Here is an 18,395-nt window from a genome sequence, read left to right as displayed (position 1 = left end):
ATATTTTTAACATCATTTTTGAGAGAGTTAAGATAGAATTTTGTGTTCCAATGTTTATGATGTTGTTTCACATATCGTCTCTATGAAAAACTATTCATTAGTTTGTGTTCTAAAACTTTGTGTTATATTAGTGATGTCAGAGCATCATGGGTGTAAGGGCATTCTTGCATCACCCAAAAATATTTTTGTTTTGTCTTTCAATAAGGGTTATTTTAGAGTGAATTTTTTTTTGAAGCTTACTATTTTAGTAAGTTGGTCTTTTGAGGTCAAAATGTTCTGATATCATCCCTCGATGTTCATTTTAAATATATCACCTTGCCAAAAAAGTTTGATTGCAATATCAATGTATTTGTGAAGTTATTAAATAAATATGATATTGACAATAGTGTATAACAACTTTGAACTTAGTTTTGAAGGCTTTAGAGGCTCCAGAGGTGTCAACCCTTAGTTGACTAAAGCTTGTGCTAGTCAAGCAATGTAGATTGGGTTGTGTCATTTCCAAAAAGGGGTAATAATAGTCAATCAAGTGACTAGCAATGAGTTATGGTCTCTGCAAGTTGTCTGCTTGAAATTGAAAATAAATGAAATTCCTTCAAAATTTCTTTTGAAATCTAAAAGTTATTGGGTCCTACTCTAATTTAATAAAATATGAAAATAATAATAATTTAGGGTTGGTCGGCCTCAAAATATAGGGTTAGACCTTAGTAAGCTCATAATATGAAAAATAATATTAATTTAGGCTTCATCTTTTATCTCTTGATATTTTGCTATCCACATTCAAGTATGAAAAATAGTAATAATTTATCAACTACCTGGGTGATAGATTGATATCTCTTGATTTGTTTCAACTTACTATGGTCCAACCCTTATATGGAAATACTAGGACTTTGCTCAATTATTTGATCATTTAAGTCTAAATGAAAGAGGTTGAGATATTTACTTTTTTCTTTAGAATTATATTATTTTGCTCATAAGCCTTGACTCCTTTTGATAACATACTTATAGAGACCTTTGCGTGATAAATATCAACTTCAAGAGTTACAAGGCCCATATGAACTCTACTCAATTGAAGCCTTGTTCCTTAAGTTCTTATTCATCTTTGAGTCCAACAAGATTTGCAATTTCTAGAATTCTGTGACTAGAAGCAAGATCAATGACATGTTTATGATCTTGTTGGTTGTCATGGGCTTAGGTGTATCCTATCAAAACTTAGCCATGGAGTCAACTTTAGCATCCATTAGTGGGGCATAACTTTCAACTAGGCAAGGGAATTAATTACAAAGGAACCAAGATTGATATTAGCAATTATGTTACTATGTGGTATGAGGGTGGAATCAAATGGTACATATTCACAGAGTACAGAAAGATAAAAATTGTCAAAAAACAATAATTTGAAATATTATCTCGACCAATTTGGTTGAAGATACGAGAATTTTTATCAAGATTGATATCAGAAAGAGTTAGAAAAATTCCTTCGAGCAGACTACTAGACCATGGACCATATTTTCACACTGCAAGCTATTATTGAGGAGGCCCACCACCACAAGATGAAAGTCTACTACTGATTTGTGGACTTTTGTAAGGATTTTGACACCATCCCTCGTGCGACCCTTTTTCAGAGGCTTAGAGATATTGGTATTTCTCAGTTTCTATTGACAACAATCATGAGGTTATATGAGAAGGTGGTCAGTAGACTTAGGACCCCCTAGGGCCTCTTTGATCCTATCTAGAGCACCATTGGGGTGAAGTGGGGTTGCCCATTCTCACCCACCTTGTTTGGGATCTACATTGATGAGCTTGAGAGCTTTCTTAGTGACTCCTCTCCCTTGGGTGACAATAACCATCTACACCAGGTATTGATCTTCGTCCTCCTTTCTGTTGATGATGTGGCTCTTTTAGCTTCTTCTCCTAAGGGGCTTCAAAGGATCCTTGATGGACTTGCATCTTTTTGTGACTTGAGACAAGTGGTTGTGAACCTGGAGAAGATCTGTGTTATGGTCTTCAACGGTTTGAAGACCTCGCATATCCACTTCCATCTCTAGGGTCAAGAAGTTGAGATTTCTTCATCTTACACATACCTTGGGGTTAATTTTTTTGGACCTCGCTTCATCTTGTGACCAACCATTTAGTCTAAGATTTGAAAAACATTGGGTTCCCTTGCCATGCTTGACAGATAGTGCTTTACACATCATTTCCAAGACACCTCGACTAAGTTCAGACCCACAGTTCTCTATGGTTTGGTGGTTTGGGGGGCTTCCCTTTTAGACTTAGATTGGGCCTCAATAAAGTGCATCAAAATTTTTCTCCTCAATTAGATTATCAAATGCCAAAGATCCACCCCCCATAGTATTATTTTGGCTGAGTTTGGTGCCCACCCTTTCAGACTGGTGGCCATTTTTGACTTCATCTAGCTCCTCCACAACCTTAGTCACTTTGTAGACTCTGCTGAAGGCTAGCATGAATACCCTCACTTGGCATATTTCTCTTCAGTTTCTATTACAAACTCTAAACTTTCATCTAGGGCCCATTGTTGGTGCACTCATGCTACTATCCTACTAAGATCAGTCGGGATAGATGTCAACCATCTCCCTCCCTACCAATTCTCACTAGATGATCCATCTCACCTCCTCCCCTCTTAGTAGGAGCTGAATAGATATATCAGACTTGACATCTACAAACAATGTATTATTTGTACCTCGGTTGATCCTCTAGGGGGTTTATGCCCAAGGATGGCATTCTATGCCGAACACTTCTTGGATATTTGAGACAAGATCATTTGGTGCCCAGCCTTCTTACATAGACAATGGGCCCATGCCCTACATATCTCTCTTGGCTCCTTCAAGGTGGGCTCTCATTGACTCCAAATTCATATCGACCACCATATAGATAGAGAGGATTGAGTTTGTAGACTTTGTACCATGGTAGAAGCGGAATCTAAAACCCATTTCCTTTTTATATGCACCATATACTGTGAGATCAAAGAGAGATTCTATTGTCTATTTAGAGAGTGAAAGTCCCTCTCAAACTTCTTTAGGTACATATATCAATTTTTCCTTGCACTCTATCTTCGTGAATCCATACAACTTCGTGACCACACTTTGCAGATAACTTTTCCCATAGGTTAGACCTAGGTACAACTTATCACATCCTTCTTCTCTCCCTATTCTTTTGCCTAGGGTATGAAGTGATAGTATAGTTTTCATAACACCGGTAACTCCATTTTAGTGAAGCCTCATAGTGTTCATCTCCACCAGCGACACTCCTCTTGCAACACTCAATGATAGAACATAGCCCCTGGTCACCCCTATCCTTCTCATCCATTTTTGTCCTTCTTCTCTTTGAGGAAGGATCCCTAAACCTTAATCTTGTTCAGGGTGACTCTGACTCTCTTCTTCATCTTTTATTTTAGGTTTTGTGCTTTCTCTTTTATCAGTACCATTTGGTGTTCCATTTGGTGCTATCTTCTTAGTTGTAAGGTCCCAATCCCATAGAGCCCTGTTGTGGTCTCTTGTTGGAAATTAATATTATCTTATCTTATCTTATTAGTGGGGAGATATAAGCATCAATTCCTTAGATTTCTTATCCTCTAATCTGCGTTGATACATCCTCTACACAAAAATGATTCAACCTTCTATTGTCTACATGTTATTCCCCATCTCCTCCAGACTGAGAATAAACTATTTGTGTTGTGGACCTTGAGTTAGTTGGAATCTTTGAGATGTGATTTCTCATTGCTCAGAGTCCCCTTGGTTGAAGAAGAATTGGCAAGTTTTTTTTTTTTTTTTTTAATCCATCTCATTATACTTTCTACGATAGTAGATGTCTTAGCTTGAATATCTATAACATCTTTGTTAGACCATCAGAATTGGCCAAGAGAGCTAAGGGATATATTCTAATATACTTTATCAATAATAATAGAGCCATCATCTATTTAATCTTTAGAAATCAGTTATTGTAAGCTAAAGGCTCTAATATAATCTATTGTCAATCTCATCCAATTTGTCTTTTGAACTTCTCTCTTGTCTACACAACCTTCTTAATAATCTTCCAATTGTGGCTAATGCTCATAAACATTTCCTCTAGTTTTGACAAAGCTCTTGCTATCAAAGTTTGGTATTGGTGAGGAGATTTGAAAATTGAATTTTGCTTGAAAATTTATTTTTCACCTCTTGGAACCTTATTACTATCATGAAGTTGAAGGAAGTTTAGATGATGATTTAGATGTGAAGTAACAATGGCCTAAGAATAAGTTGGATAGGATAGAGAAAGTATTGAATAACAAAATTGGAAGGAACTAAAGGTAAAGAATATAAAAAGCATATGATCAAGTTGAAGGACATATTAGTTGAAGATTCTTCATGGATTTCTTAGGAGTTGGATCACTTTTATTCTTCTTAGGCATCCAAGTGAGAGAATCATTTTCTTATCATCCCTTGGTGTCTGATTAGGAACATCTTAGGTTCTAAGGAATCTTATATCAACCAAAAATATGGTGTTTCCAATTTTCCTTTTATTTTAGTTTGTTGATTGTTTCAATAATCCTTGATTTTTTTGAGTCGACATTCTTGATGTTCGGACTATGATTTGGACATATTCTTGTTCATGTTGCAAGGTTTGCATCTTATTTGGATCTATATTTCTCAAGTTGAGATTGTTTTCTCTTAGGTAGTGTTTTTTTTTCATAACCATTAGTGGATTTTGATCTTGTGATGGAAATCTACAATCGTGGATCTTTGGTGGCACTTCTACCTATGTTCTTGGATAATGTGTGGATCTAGATCTAGAGACACAAGTTTTCAAATGGTTCCTTATGGTTTGGGACTAGCCTATTTTTTGTAACATGTTTTCTATTCTTGAGGAATGTTGTGGATCTTGAGGTCGACTTATGTGTAGCGATGCCTTTATATTGTAATGTAGTATATCTATTGTGAGAGGTTGATTGAAAATTCGATAGAATTTATTAGTTGTTCACTAAAATTGGCTTGTAAGGTATCTAACAAAATATTTTAATCAAGCATGGATATAAGAAAGTTTACTACCAAACATCTTTACTTGTCACCCACTATGTGCTCACCTGCATTCATCCTCAAGACTTTTGGCATACCTATTTCCCCTATGAACAAGCATTACATATTAAAAAAATTTCCTATCATTGGCTAGTGAGCTGAGACCTCAGCATTTATAGAACTCAAAAAATTTAACAGGACGTGTGAACTATTTGACATAATGCTAAAGTAGGCAGTGGTCCCTTAGAAGTCCAACAACCTCAACAACAATCTACTATTACTTTTCAATTGTTTGATAGAACACCTCTGTCAAAGGAATTGATCCATTGCTTAGAATGGTGCATTGTTTGATAAAATATGGCATGTGATATCTAAGTAGTTATCCCAAGGGCCTACAGTGGTTATCAGGGGGAAATTTATAGTGTGAAATTCACAGCGAGTTGAGGCGTATCACACTAACTATTTGATAGAATGAATCCTCATTTTTTTTATTATGGTGGTCTCCAATAGATAGTTGACCAGTTAGAAGCTACATAAATCAAAAATAAATATCTGACAGCTACTATCAGCTCTCTCTCCCACCTCTCTCACATGGTAATCAAGTAGGTGTTTGCACTTGATTCTAAGGCTAGAAGTTTAGAGAAACTAGAAGATGACAATAAAATACTCAAATAGAGAATGGATGCTCTTCAAACAAAGAACTTAGAGCTCCAAACTAAAATCCTTTAGTACAATACCTCTATCTTTGAATTACAGTGGAAGCAACACGTTGAGGAGATCCCCATCTAGTCTGCCTAGATCAAAGACATTAAGGACATGCAAGATGAACTCCTACACTGCCATAACATGTTGAAAAGCAACACTAAATGACTAAAACAAAAACAAAAACAACATCAAATTCAACCTCCATTGAAGGTGTTGTGGAGCTTGTTTAGTTCAAGCTCTTGGATGAACGGACTCAGCGGGCTAGGGAACTTAACCTTAAGGTTCGTGGCCTCCCACCTTCCACTGCAGACCCAGTGGATAAGGCCTATACCTTTCTTCATGATTATTTAGAGATCCCCAAGATTCTCATTGATAGGTCTTGGATAGGGTACAATTCCACACTCTTCATCAGATTCCACAACACATTAGACATGTTACACATCCTAAGGGCCTATAGAAAACTCTTTCTATTGCCTTCAAAAATCAACCTTGATTAAGATCTCACTAAGCACAGGTTACTAAACTCAAACACACCCAAACACTAGTTGCAGTAGCCCACCTAGAGGGTAAATGGGTGGTTATCCATAACCTTAAGGCAATTATTAGAAATAGTCTTCCTCCTGGTTGGGTTTTTGGGTCAACCCCCAAGACTAAATGACAATGGCAGGTGCAAGAAAGGAAGGAGTGTAGGGACTCTTTGATTGTCCACTATTGAAATGGTAATGGTATTCGTTGGTCTCTTCCTGGTCTTTTTATGGATGTCACTGGTAATGCAGATATTATTCTTGTTATAGAGACCTACTTGCCCTCTTCTTGGGATTCCTAGATTTCACTAGCTATCTACTTATTGTAATGAGGTTAGGGTTTCTAGAGGTGTCAAGGGAGCTGGTGGGGTTGCCTACCTCATCTGTGACTATCTTGTTAGTAGAACGACCGTTATGCATTTCGACAACCTTGCCAGGTTCATGTGGGTCTGTATTAGAGGCATGTTGGTTAGAGATCCTTTTATTGTAGTTTGTTATTTCCCTCCGGCTACCTCTCCTTATGTGGTCCATGATCCCAAGGGGGACACTTATGGTGATCTTCGTAGCTGGATTGATAGGTTTTTTGCCCTAGGGAACTTTATCATTTTAGGGGACTTCAATGCCCGTACCAGGGCTCTTCAGGCCAATTTTCATGATCAGTGGATAGACTCTATGTGCACTTATGAGTTTGATAGGGATGATCTTAATCTACATCATTCATCCAAGGACACTGAGGGCCCACTGACATGGTATGGTCAACACCTTCTTTAGCTCTATGAATCTTCCTCTCTTGTGGTTCTTAATGGGATCTCTTGCTTCCCTGACCCAGGTTACTTCACTTGTAGTCCTCATTGTGGTGGGGCTAGTGTTGTTGACTACGTCATTGTTTGTACCTCCTTCATCCCCCTTGTTAGTCACTTCTTTTTTTTCCACCTTCTGTTGGTAGACCACTCCCTCCTTTGTCTCACCCTTCATTCCCCTCTACTCAACCCACTTTCCTCTCCCACCATACACCCACACCCATACCCCCTTTTCCCTTTGACTCTTACCTCACCCACTAGCACTACTTTCTCCTTCATCGATATTGATCTTGACCTCTTGCTCACACACCTTTGGTTCCTCCTTCTGATTTCTTCCCTCACCAACATGATGTGTGCCTCTAGCATGTTTGACCTTATCTCCATGATGATCCATGATTTGACCACCTTCTCCCTCCCTAACTCCTCTGTCACTCTCACTGCTCATCCCTCCCACCCTAGTTCATGTTCTCAGAATCAATGGTTTGATGATGACTACAAGTCTTTCCACTACCTGCTCCATTCCATGCACACTGCTCTAGATCCCTTCTTTCCCCTAGTCAGGCTCTCTTATTGTATCTTTCTTCACTGGAAGAAGCGTCTCTTCTACCTTGAGCAATGCAGGTCTCTCAACTCCTCCCTTTGGGTCTCCCCGAAACACTTTTGACGTATGTTCTTTCCTCGCCCCCTCGCTCTTATCATGAACCTTGACTTTGGCTCCCTCCTTTCCCACATCATCACCCTTTATGACATCCCTAACTAGCCCACTCTTTGTGTCACTCTCCCCCTCCACTACCACATCTTTACTGTCTCTACCAATTCTAAGGTTGTTAGAACAATGAGTTATAGTAAGGTTGATTATGAGGAAGGATTTTAGGCAGAGCTCTTTAAGATGGGGATCTCGATCCTTGGGTCATCTCTTTGTGTTCTTTTCAACAGAGTGGTTTGCACTAGTTTTTCACCTTCTTGGTTTCATGATATTATCTACCCAATCCATAAGGTTGGTCAGATGTTTGATCTGGATAACTACAGGACTATTATGATCAGGCATACATTTTCCAAACTCTAGCCATAGTGTTGCATATTGCTCTCATGAGACAGTTGGACAGTTTGGGTTGCAGGGCTAGAGGTCAAGTTGGTTTCAAAGTATATTTTTAGACTACCAACCATATTCTCACCCTTAGGGCCATTATTGAGGAGGCTTGACACCACTCTATGAAAGTCTATTGTTGCTTTGTGGACTTTTGCAAAGCTTTTTATTTAGTCCCCCATGCAGTGTTATTTCAGTGACTCAGAGATATTAGGGTTTCTAAGATTCTTCTATTTACCATCATGAGACTTTACTAGAGTGTTGTTGGACATATTAGGACTCTATAGGGCTTATCTAACTTCATTTAGACGTATATCAATGTTAAGTAGGGCTACCCTCTTTCCCCTATGCTTTTCTACATCTACATTGATGAGCTTGAGATTTTCCTGAGAGGTTCTTCACATCCTAAGGATGGGTTTTATCTTCATGGGGTTTGGGTGTCCACCCTTTTCTTTTTGGATGATGTGATGCTCCTGTCCTCCCCTCCTAATGGGTTACAACATCTTTTGGTTGGTTTGGCCTCTTTTTTTGATTCTCAACAGTTTGTGGTCAACTTGGGTAAGACCCGAGTTATGGTTTTCAATAGCTCGAAAACCTCTGATCACTAATTCTTTTTTAGTGGGACTAAGGTTGAGAGGACCTCTAGCTACACCTATTTGGGCATTTTTTTTTCATGACCATGGTTAAGTTTGAGACCAACCATGACATCATGGGTAAACAAGGGGCTAGGTTCACTAGCCTTGGTTGAGCGATAGTGCTTTAGACACCATTTCCAAGATACTACATCTAAGATACCTATCTTAGATTCCCTAGTTAGACCTACTATCCTTTATGGTTCAACCATTTGGGGTCCCTCCCTCTTGATCATCAACTAGGCCTCGGTGGAGAGAGTTCAGACTCTTCTTCTGTAGTGCCTCATCTATTGTCAGCCGACTACCCCTACCAGTATTATTTTGGCTAAGTTTGGTGCCCATCCCTTTAGACTTTGCATGATATTTGATCTAGTTTAGTTACTTCACAGACTCAAGGGTTTTTTAGACTCTTTTGATGGTAGATATCGTTATTCTTACTTAGCCTATTGTTCCTCGGCTTTGATTTCTACCTCAAATTTGACTGGTCGTGCTCGTTGCTGGTATGCTCAAGTTTCTAGGCTCCTCAACACTATTGGTATTGATATTGATCACCTTCCCCCTTTTTAGCATTCGTTGGATGCTCTCATTCATCTCCTTCCTTCTTGGTCAGAGTTGAACGAGATTATTGGAATGGACATCTATAGGAGGTATATTCAAGTGACTTAAGTCAACCCACTGGGGGGTCTCCATCCTCGTATGGCCTTCTATTTGAAGAAATTTATTGACATTCATGATGGTATCATTGTACATCCCTACTACTCTTCTTGAAGATGGCCACATGCCCTATGTATCTATTTGGGCTCTTTCATAGTGGGTTCTCACCGGCTCTGTATTCAAACAGATCATCAAACCAACATAGTTGAGAGGATTTGTCAATTTTGTGGCATGGATGTGGTCGAGAATGAGATACACTTTATATTCTATTGTCCCATATACTATGAGATTAGAGGTAGGTTCTATTGATTATTTAGAAAGTGTAGGTCCTTTTCCTCCCTTTTTAGGTATGATGACTTGCGATGCCTTGCTCTTTTTCTATAGGAGGATTTCCATCTTTAGGATTTCACCCTTCGAGAATTGTCCACCCCTAGGTTTGCATCTTTGCATCTTCTTATCACTTTCTTTTTCACTCTAGTTACCTCTCCTAGGGGAACCAAGCGGCCTCAGTGCTCATCCATGGATACTCTCAACAAATTGAAGAGACCACATAGAGATCACTTGCACCACCAACAACAATGTACCTCCTCTACCCAACATCAGGCTCATACTTCTCTACACACAACTAGCTATCCTTTTGTTTTGAGCTACTTTTCCACGTTTCTGAACCACTAGTTTTGTAGTTTTCTAACCCCCCTTTTGTTGTTATTCCTCTTTCTTTACTTCTTGGTCAGCTTGTTTCCATTTTGTTTTGTCGTACTCTGACACCTTTTGGTGGTTTGTCTACCCTCCAAATCTTGTTTGTATTCTCAGTCCCTTAGACCCATTTGTGGTTTCCTATTGGACATTAATAAATTATATTATCTTATCTTATCTCACTTTTTTCTCTTTGTATACTTGTTTTTATTGTGTTTAGTCTTGTCACATGATTGGACAAATCTCTTTTAGGTCCCTCAAACTGGGTGACTGCATTACTTGGTGCAGGAAAACTTAACCTTTTTCTCCTCATCAATGATCTCAAACTCAACATATTTATCCATTCCACTTATCCAATCCAACAATTCTTCAACGTAGAATCCCCTTTACGAATTGGAGGATTGAGCTAAAGCTTAGTGTTCAACTTAGTGAGGGTTTGATGAAGCTTTCCTCTTTGAGATCCAAGCTAGATTTTTGTAACTCTTCATCTTCCTCAATGACTTGTTGTTCCTCATTGTGACTAATATCCTATATGCAGTCTCATGTTCTTTGATTAGTTACACAACATCCATTCAATGACCTTTGATTTCTTAGTGCAAGCTCAGGCTCCTCACTTATGGTTATTTTTCTTCTTGGGCCCCATCCTCCCTAGGCCATGTTGCTTGTAGGTATTCTTCTAAGCACAATGATGCTCACTATGGTACCACTTAATGTAGAACAAAAGCTTTGAGTCTTATCAGACAAAGAGGGGTTGCAACCAAAACTACTATATTACTTTTTAAGTTTTTAATAAAATACTATCAAATAAAAGAACCATCACTCACATCATCAAATTATGATCTATCAATCAAGTGCATAAAGATCTACAAAGAACTTTGTCATTACTAAATATGCAAATTTGCCCAACTTAACTATAAAATTTAATTTTATGATAAGAATTTTGATTCTCTTGTGCAAATTTATTAAACATGTAAGTCTCACTTTTAAATCCTACAATGACTATGCCATCAAGACTTTACATATTAGAAAATTCCTCCCATATCTTAAACCTAATATAGAATTGATCTTATGATCACAATTTCTATTCTTTTGTACAAAACTTATTAAACATATTTGCCTCACTTTTAGAACCTACCTAAAAACATTCATTTTACTATCAAGACTTTACACATGTGAGATAATTCCTCTCATATCTTAAATCTAATAAGATTAGCAAGTTAGTTTTGAACATTGATCCAAGACAACAAAAAAAGCAATATCTCCTAAAATAAATGCAACTCATTCCATAAGCTTATAAGATTGACCCTGAAGGACAACACTGAATATGCAAGTAGCATGTTTCATCATTTAAACTAACACAAAAACAAAACAAACAAATAAGAGTGGATCCAAAGTTTGAAAATGAATTACAATTTGTTTTGAAATTATGAATGTTTTTGAAATAAAAGTAGCCAAAACAAGGGGGCTAGCCCATTACAAACTAGTTGGACAACTACCAATAGATAACCATTAGAGCATAACTAACGCCTAATGCTGTTTTTTTTTTTTTTAAAAGTTTATACTACAATTATACAAGTAACTACAGGCTTTAAACAAAATGTTTATTAACAAGTTGAAGTCACTTAACAAAAACAAAGGCATAACAACCTTAAAATCGAAAAAGTCTATAAACTAGCAAATTAACAACATGCAAAAATAAAAGAAGGGGGCATCCCTTAAGATTTCTTGACCTTCTTCTTCCCTAGAAGGAGATTCACCTAGTCTTTAGCTAGGAAGTCAAAAAGTAGCTTGGAGTCCTCCTTGGGCAGGTCCCCTTCGGCATCCTTCAATAGGCATAGAGTGGTAGTTGTTGCATGAGTGACTTTAACTGTAAACTTGGTTAACAATCCCATTCTTTCCTCCAATTCTTGGATTCTCTCTCGCAACTCATTACCAGCCTTATCCGAATCACACAGATGTTCGTCCCTACCAGCCTGAGTATCCTGCACAATAAGGGGGTTAGTGGTTTTTTTAGAACCTGCCTTAACAAGGGAGGATATCGTAATGGGGGAAGGCATCCTATCCACCATTTTGGGGAATTGATCTTTTTTTAGGTCCACACACTCGGGCACAATCATCATCGAGACATGCGACACCTCCTTATTCTCCTTGCCATTACTTGAGTTCAACCTGGAGGAATCAGAAATCTCCTCTTCAACCTCCTTCGTACCTCCCACACCAAATTTAACAATTTTCTCATTCATTCTTCTTTTGTGGTAGCCCAAATCCTCAGAATCTAATTCCTCCTCTTGCGAGGCTCCCTCCCTTAACTTCCTCTTAGGTTGAGACTTAGCCAACCTCCCTGACCTCCTCTTTCCCCCTCTCCCCTCATCCTCTGACTCCGTCTACATTTTCTCCTTACCTTTTCCTTTTTTCCCCCTGGGGGAGGGATTCACTGGGGACATATTGGGAGAGGGCTAAGGGGTAGGGGCTCTATCAGCCGTAATCCTAAGCGGGACCATTTGTGGCTTGGGGTTCAAGTGAATAGGAATATCAACTTCCACAATCCTAGGGGGGACCAAGGCAAGGTGAAATTGGTACAACCTAAAAAATTAAACCCTAGTGTAGAATAGTAAAATTAACCCCCCTTCTCATTTTATCTTTCACATCAACAACAATATCCTCAAGATCATGTAGCAGGAAGAAGGGAAGTGAAAGAAAATCATGGTGTTGGAAATGATTAAGAAGAGGAAAATGGTAGTAGTAGAAAATTCCATACCTTCCTTCCAGGGTAAGATATTTCATCAAAATTAGACAAAACTTGTTCCATAGGTCAGGCAATTTCTCCCTCATGAAACCCCCTCTGTGCTGAACCGGTTCCTCACCCTCCACAAAGAAACGTTGCAGACTTGTTTCATTAGTCACCCCTATCACCTTCTACCATTTTCTTCCCCTCATCGCCATGCCCATCGCCATAGCAATCACCTCCTTTGAAATGTGAAACAAGATACCATTAATTGTCACTTTGTGATTCTCCCATGAGTTAACAAACTACATGGAACAATTCTCATTGTGACCATTGAGAGTCTCCATGAATGGGACAAAATCGCCCTTCTTTAGTATGTACCAAACCAAGGGCTTCCTCACACTATCATTGATCATAGCCGATTCAATGCACATCAAATCACCTCCCATCTCTATAATTTTTTTCTCTCGTCTCTCTCTCTCTCTCTCTCTCTCTCTCTCTCTCTCTCTCTCTCTCTCTCTCTCTCTCTCTCTCTCTATTCAAATCCCAGTCCCTAAAAATACTTCACTCTTCGAAAGATAAACCCTTAAACAGAGATGATAATTACAATTAAAAGTAATAATGGAACTTACCAAACTGGTGAGAAAGATCACAAGTCAGTCGCCATGATCTTTCCCCCAATTGTTTCCATCATTCCCAACACACCAAAAATCTATAAAAAATAAATCTTTTTTCTGCACAATGTATGATGATCCATAATGGGAAATGAATTAAAAATCCCCCATTTCAAACTTCCAATTTTCAGGCCATGAGTTATAATTATTGCTTGTACCCAAGCCTTTTCTCCTTACCACATAAGCATCAAGTACATTTCATCCTCACCAGCTCAACAACATTATACAAAGTAACCAACTAGAATTCATCATTATTTATTTCTTTATTCACTAACTCCCTCACTAAATTTGGCAGAGCGTTCAAATTCCTCCAACCTCTTAGTCTTTCCAGCTTTAAGCCAATCATGGCCATACCATCAGCCACACTATTTCCCTCTAAAAAAAATTGATTCAAATCAAACCTATTGAGGGTGGATAATAGGTACTTGATATCATCAATAATACTTTTGATAGCCCATCCCTCCTGCATATTGCCTTTAACAGTCTCAATAATGACTTTAGAATCACCTTCAACTTGCACATCCAGCCATCCCACACTCAAGAAAAACTTTATACCCCAGTATAGAGCCATCACTTTGGAAAAATTATTTGAAACTTTCCCTAACGGACCAGCATAAGCCAACAACATCCTTCCCTTATAGTCCCTGACAATCCCTCCCCCCGTCGATCCCTCCTTTCTAGCAACACCATCAAAATTAAGTTTGACCCAATTAGCAGGTAGAGGTTTCCATCGAGTTCTCTTTCTAGCCATAAGATTAGAGTTGTCAATCTCCATAATCCCATCCATCAATGACTAGCACTTCACAATTCTAACCTCCAAGGTAGAAGGGGGGAACATTGGTTTTCTCCAATTGCTACATCTAATGTTATCAACTATCAATTTGAAGACCATATCAACCATGACCTTCACCTCCCTTTCCTCATTTCTTAACACCCTGTTATTTCGCTCCTTCCAAATACCCCAGCACACCTGGGGGGTATAATATTCCACAAATTGATAAGTAGAGGATGGGTGAAGGGGCCCTACCAGTTCACCAAATGCCCCATATCCTCATTGAACACCCAATTCACCTCTAACTTCTAGAGAATTTTCCCCCACACCTTAGACGCAAAGTTGCAATGTAAGAATAGGTGGTTGATGCTCTCTTCCTCCCTCTTACACATACAACATCTATTAGGTATTTGGAACCCCCTCTTCCTCAAGTTGTCAATAGTGAGAATTTTCCCATGGATAGTGGTCCACCAAAAAATGTTGATTTTTAGGATTAAATGGTTAAACCAAACATTTCCCCACTCATTAGGTTCAAGAGATTTATTGAACATTAGCTAGTAGGTAGATTTAACTGAGTATTCTCCAGCCGAGCTGGCCCTCCAAATGAACTCATTAGTCCTATCTCTTCTCAGGATCTTGTACTCTTCCAGCAAAGAATTTAACTCATCAGTTAGGTCCCTTACTATCAAAGCATTCCATTGCAACCTCATCTTCTTCCATTTTCTTGTCGAGCCAATATAATCTGCAACCATTCTACCCCCATGTCTTGGAGGTTATATCGGAGAGACCCAAACTTTGATTTTGACAAAGGTTTATCTATAAGCCATGGATCCTCCCAAAAATTGATCTGGTTACCATTCTCCACAAGCCACCTTACTCCCTCCTTCAGAAGGGTTCTATTTTTCATGATGTTACCCTAGATTTTAGAGCCCATCGGAAGATCATTTCTCTAGGTACAGTGAGAGAGATTAAGATTACCAAGGTACTTAGCTTTTATAATATTATACCAAAAAGAATCTCCCTTCATCAGATTCCACCCCATCTTTGTGAGAAGCACATTTTTCAGATCAGTCATCTTCCTCACTCCCAATCCTCCCCTATACTTAGGTTTATAGATTGTATCCCAACTAACCAAGTTTAATATTATCTTCTTGCTTCCCCCAGACCAAAGGAAGTTACATTTAATTTTATCCAATTTATTAGCCATACATTGAGTAATTTTGGATAAGGATAGGAAGTGCACTGGTAATCCTTGGAGAGAGGAGATCAGAAATTGCAGTTTACCTGCACTACTCAGAGTTTTGCCTTTCCATCCAATCAATTTTTTCTCCATTCTTTCCAAAATTCTATTCCAGAAGTTAATACTAACCTCTTTCACAATTAAAAGAAGACCCAAATAAGTATCTGGTAACTCAACAACATTACAAGCTAGAATATCAACAATCCTTTGTTGAAGGTCTGGAGGGGTATTAAAGAAGAACACTTTTCTTTTGCAAAAATTGATCTTCTGTCCCACATTCATAGCATATATCTCTAGCACCGACTTCGAAGCTCTTGCTTCACCCACCAAGGACTCCCCACTAAGGAAGGTGTCATCCACAAATTGTTGGATCACTTCAAGAGGTAAAGTGGACATAGGTTTAATCCCTTTGATTATCCCCCCTCCCACTTCCTCATGAATGCTCTCCCCAAAACTTCAGCCACCATAATAAACAGGTAGGGAGAGATAGGGTCACCATGCCTAAGACCTCTCCCCCCCCCACAAAGTTTCCCCAAGATGACCCATTAACCATCACAGAATAGTTAATAGTTTCCACCATTGATATTACCATTCTAACAACCTTATAACTTAGGCCAATCCTTTCCATAACTTTATCCATGAAGGTCCAATTAATCCTATCATAAGCTTTAGAATTCAAGGCCATACCGGGATTACCACTTTTCTCCATAGAGTGCAAAACTTCATGCACCATTATTGATGCATCCAGGATTTGTTATCCTAGGACAAACCCATTCTAGATTTTCCCAATAAACTTATGTAGTAGCAGCTTCAACCTATTCACCAAAATTTTAGAGAAAATCTTGTAGGTGGTGTTACAAAAGCTTATCAGTCTAAAGTTAGAGAGAACTTTCAGGTCTTTCACCTTGGGAATTAGAGCGATGAAAGTTTTATTGAGCTATTTGAGAAGCTTCCTAGTCCTAAAGAAGTCGCGGGCCACCCAAAGGAGATCTAACTTGATAATCTCCCAAAAGTGTTGAAAGAACACCGGTGGGAAACCATTAGGACCCAGGGATTTATAAGCTTTCATGGAAAACATAGCTCTATGGACTTCCTCCTCAGTCACCAACTGCATAAGCTCTTCATTCTCTTTAGCTGAGATCACCAAGGGCATAGTCTTAATCAACCACTACCGATCCTCCTCTCTGAAGTCCCTTTGCTCTTCCTTAAAGGAAATACTGAAGTAAGCCATTGCCTAGTTCCCTATCTCTTTAGGTTTGTTCTGCTTCACATTATTGTCATCTTTAATTCCATCAATAGTGTTTCTCCATTTGTGGATTGAAGAGGATCTATGAAAAAACATAGTTTTCCTATCCCCCACTTTAAGCCATAACTCCCTTGATCTCTATTTCCAGTAAATCTCCTCTCTACTCAAAGTTTCCTTCCAAACTTTCTTATAATTCCCCTCTTCCTGGATCATGTTATCCATTGGTATGCCTTCCCCCATAGCTTTATGGAGTTCAACTAACTTCCCTTCCACCTCCACCTTGGTGTTAAAAATGTCCTTGAAATACCCTTTTTTCTAGGGAACCACATTTCTCCTTACATTGTCTAGTTTAACAGAGAGTCTATACATCGTTGTCCCTTCTATTCTTATCCCCCACCACTCAGCCACTCTAGAGCTGAAATCAGGATGGGATTGCCACATAATTTCATATCTAAAAGGTCTTGGGACCCCCAAGGAATCTTCTTTCCAATTAAAAATGATTGGGGCATGATCTAAAACTGTCTTGGGTAGTCCCATAAGAGAGGAAGAAGTTAATCCTTCCCACCCTAACAGGAGCAAAAGTATATCCAATCTTACTTGGATCAAGTCAACCCCTTTTCTATTATTTGACCATGTAAACTTCACACCACGCATCTCCATATCCAAAAGATCATTATTATTTATAAAGTCGGCCAGATCCTTCATGCTACTAGTAAAATCAATCATTCCTCCAATTTTCTCCGAAGGGTACAGGGGCGAGTTGAAATCTCCCATACAAAAGGTATTCTTGTTTTGAGAAATAAAAACTGACAACTCCTCCCATAAGCTATGTCTATCATTTCTCATGTTAGGGGCATAAACATTAATAATATTCCATTTCCTATCACCTATCCTATGCTTAGTAATAAGATAGAACTTTGAGCTACAGACAAGACTACCATTACCAACATCTGGGTTCCAAAAGGTTATCACCCCTCCTGAAGCACCTTCTACTTAACTATAACGAGATTTTTCCCTAGGCCAAACAAAACTTTCCATATTCACCAAGTTAACCATAGACATTTTAACCTTGCCAACTGCTGTTTGAGGGCAAACTGCTTATGAGGGTTGTTCAATCCCCTCATATTCCAAGATAGAAAAATCATTTCCTACCTTTTGTTAAGGATTCCAAAGTGGCATGCCTGCCACTTGCCACCTCCCTAGCCAACTGCTTGGCTTTCTTAGTTTGTTTAAATGACTTTCCTACATCCAACTTCAACTCCACAATCACTTTAGGTTTCCTTGAAACCCTTGTTTGTATTCTCTGTGTTTGCCACTTCTCTTCTTTATTGTCTAGCTGGGCCAGATCCACCATCTTATTTGGCAACTCCTCCTCATTCCAAAAAAGTACACTGGCAACCTCTCCTTCTACCCCGTCATTCACCTCTCCCTTCTCCATAGCCTTGTCATTGCCCCGTCGAAAGACCTCCTCAATCACCAGGTTCCTCAAAGGGGTACTAAGAAGCTCCTCAATACCTTGTAAAAAGGGGAAAGAAACAATTTCTCCTTCCTCCAAACCCTCTATCTCCCCTTCTTGTGTGCAGAGTAACTCTGAACCCTGGACTGAGCTAGACATCCCCTCTAGCTCCTTCATT

General features: G+C 38.8%; 1 protein-coding gene across 1 annotated transcript; it reads right to left on the bottom strand.

The window, feature by feature from the left end:
• Positions 1-13,741: 13,741 nt before the first annotated feature.
• LOC149537324 (uncharacterized) lies at positions 13,742-14,278 on the bottom strand. The gene has a single exon (XM_089800355.1). It carries the CDS (start codon positions 14,276-14,278, stop codon positions 13,742-13,744), a length of 537 nt encoding a protein of 178 aa, XP_089656481.1.
• Between the last annotated feature and the right edge of the window lie 4,117 nt (positions 14,279-18,395).

The sequence above is a fragment of the Cupressus sempervirens genome, chromosome 9, assembly GCF_028749045.1.
Source record: "Cupressus sempervirens isolate cs-2001-9-10 chromosome 9, ASM2874904v1, whole genome shotgun sequence".
Lineage (NCBI taxonomy): Eukaryota > Viridiplantae > Streptophyta > Pinopsida > Cupressales > Cupressaceae > Cupressus > Cupressus sempervirens.
Note: the sequence above shows the minus strand (reverse complement) of the source record. Positions and strands in the feature narration are given on the sequence as shown.

Excerpts from the sequence above, each read along its gene's own strand:
- LOC149537324 (XM_089800355.1), bottom strand. The coding sequence starts at position 14,278 with ATGGAGATTGACAACTCTAATCTTATGGCTAGAAAGAGAACTCGATGG.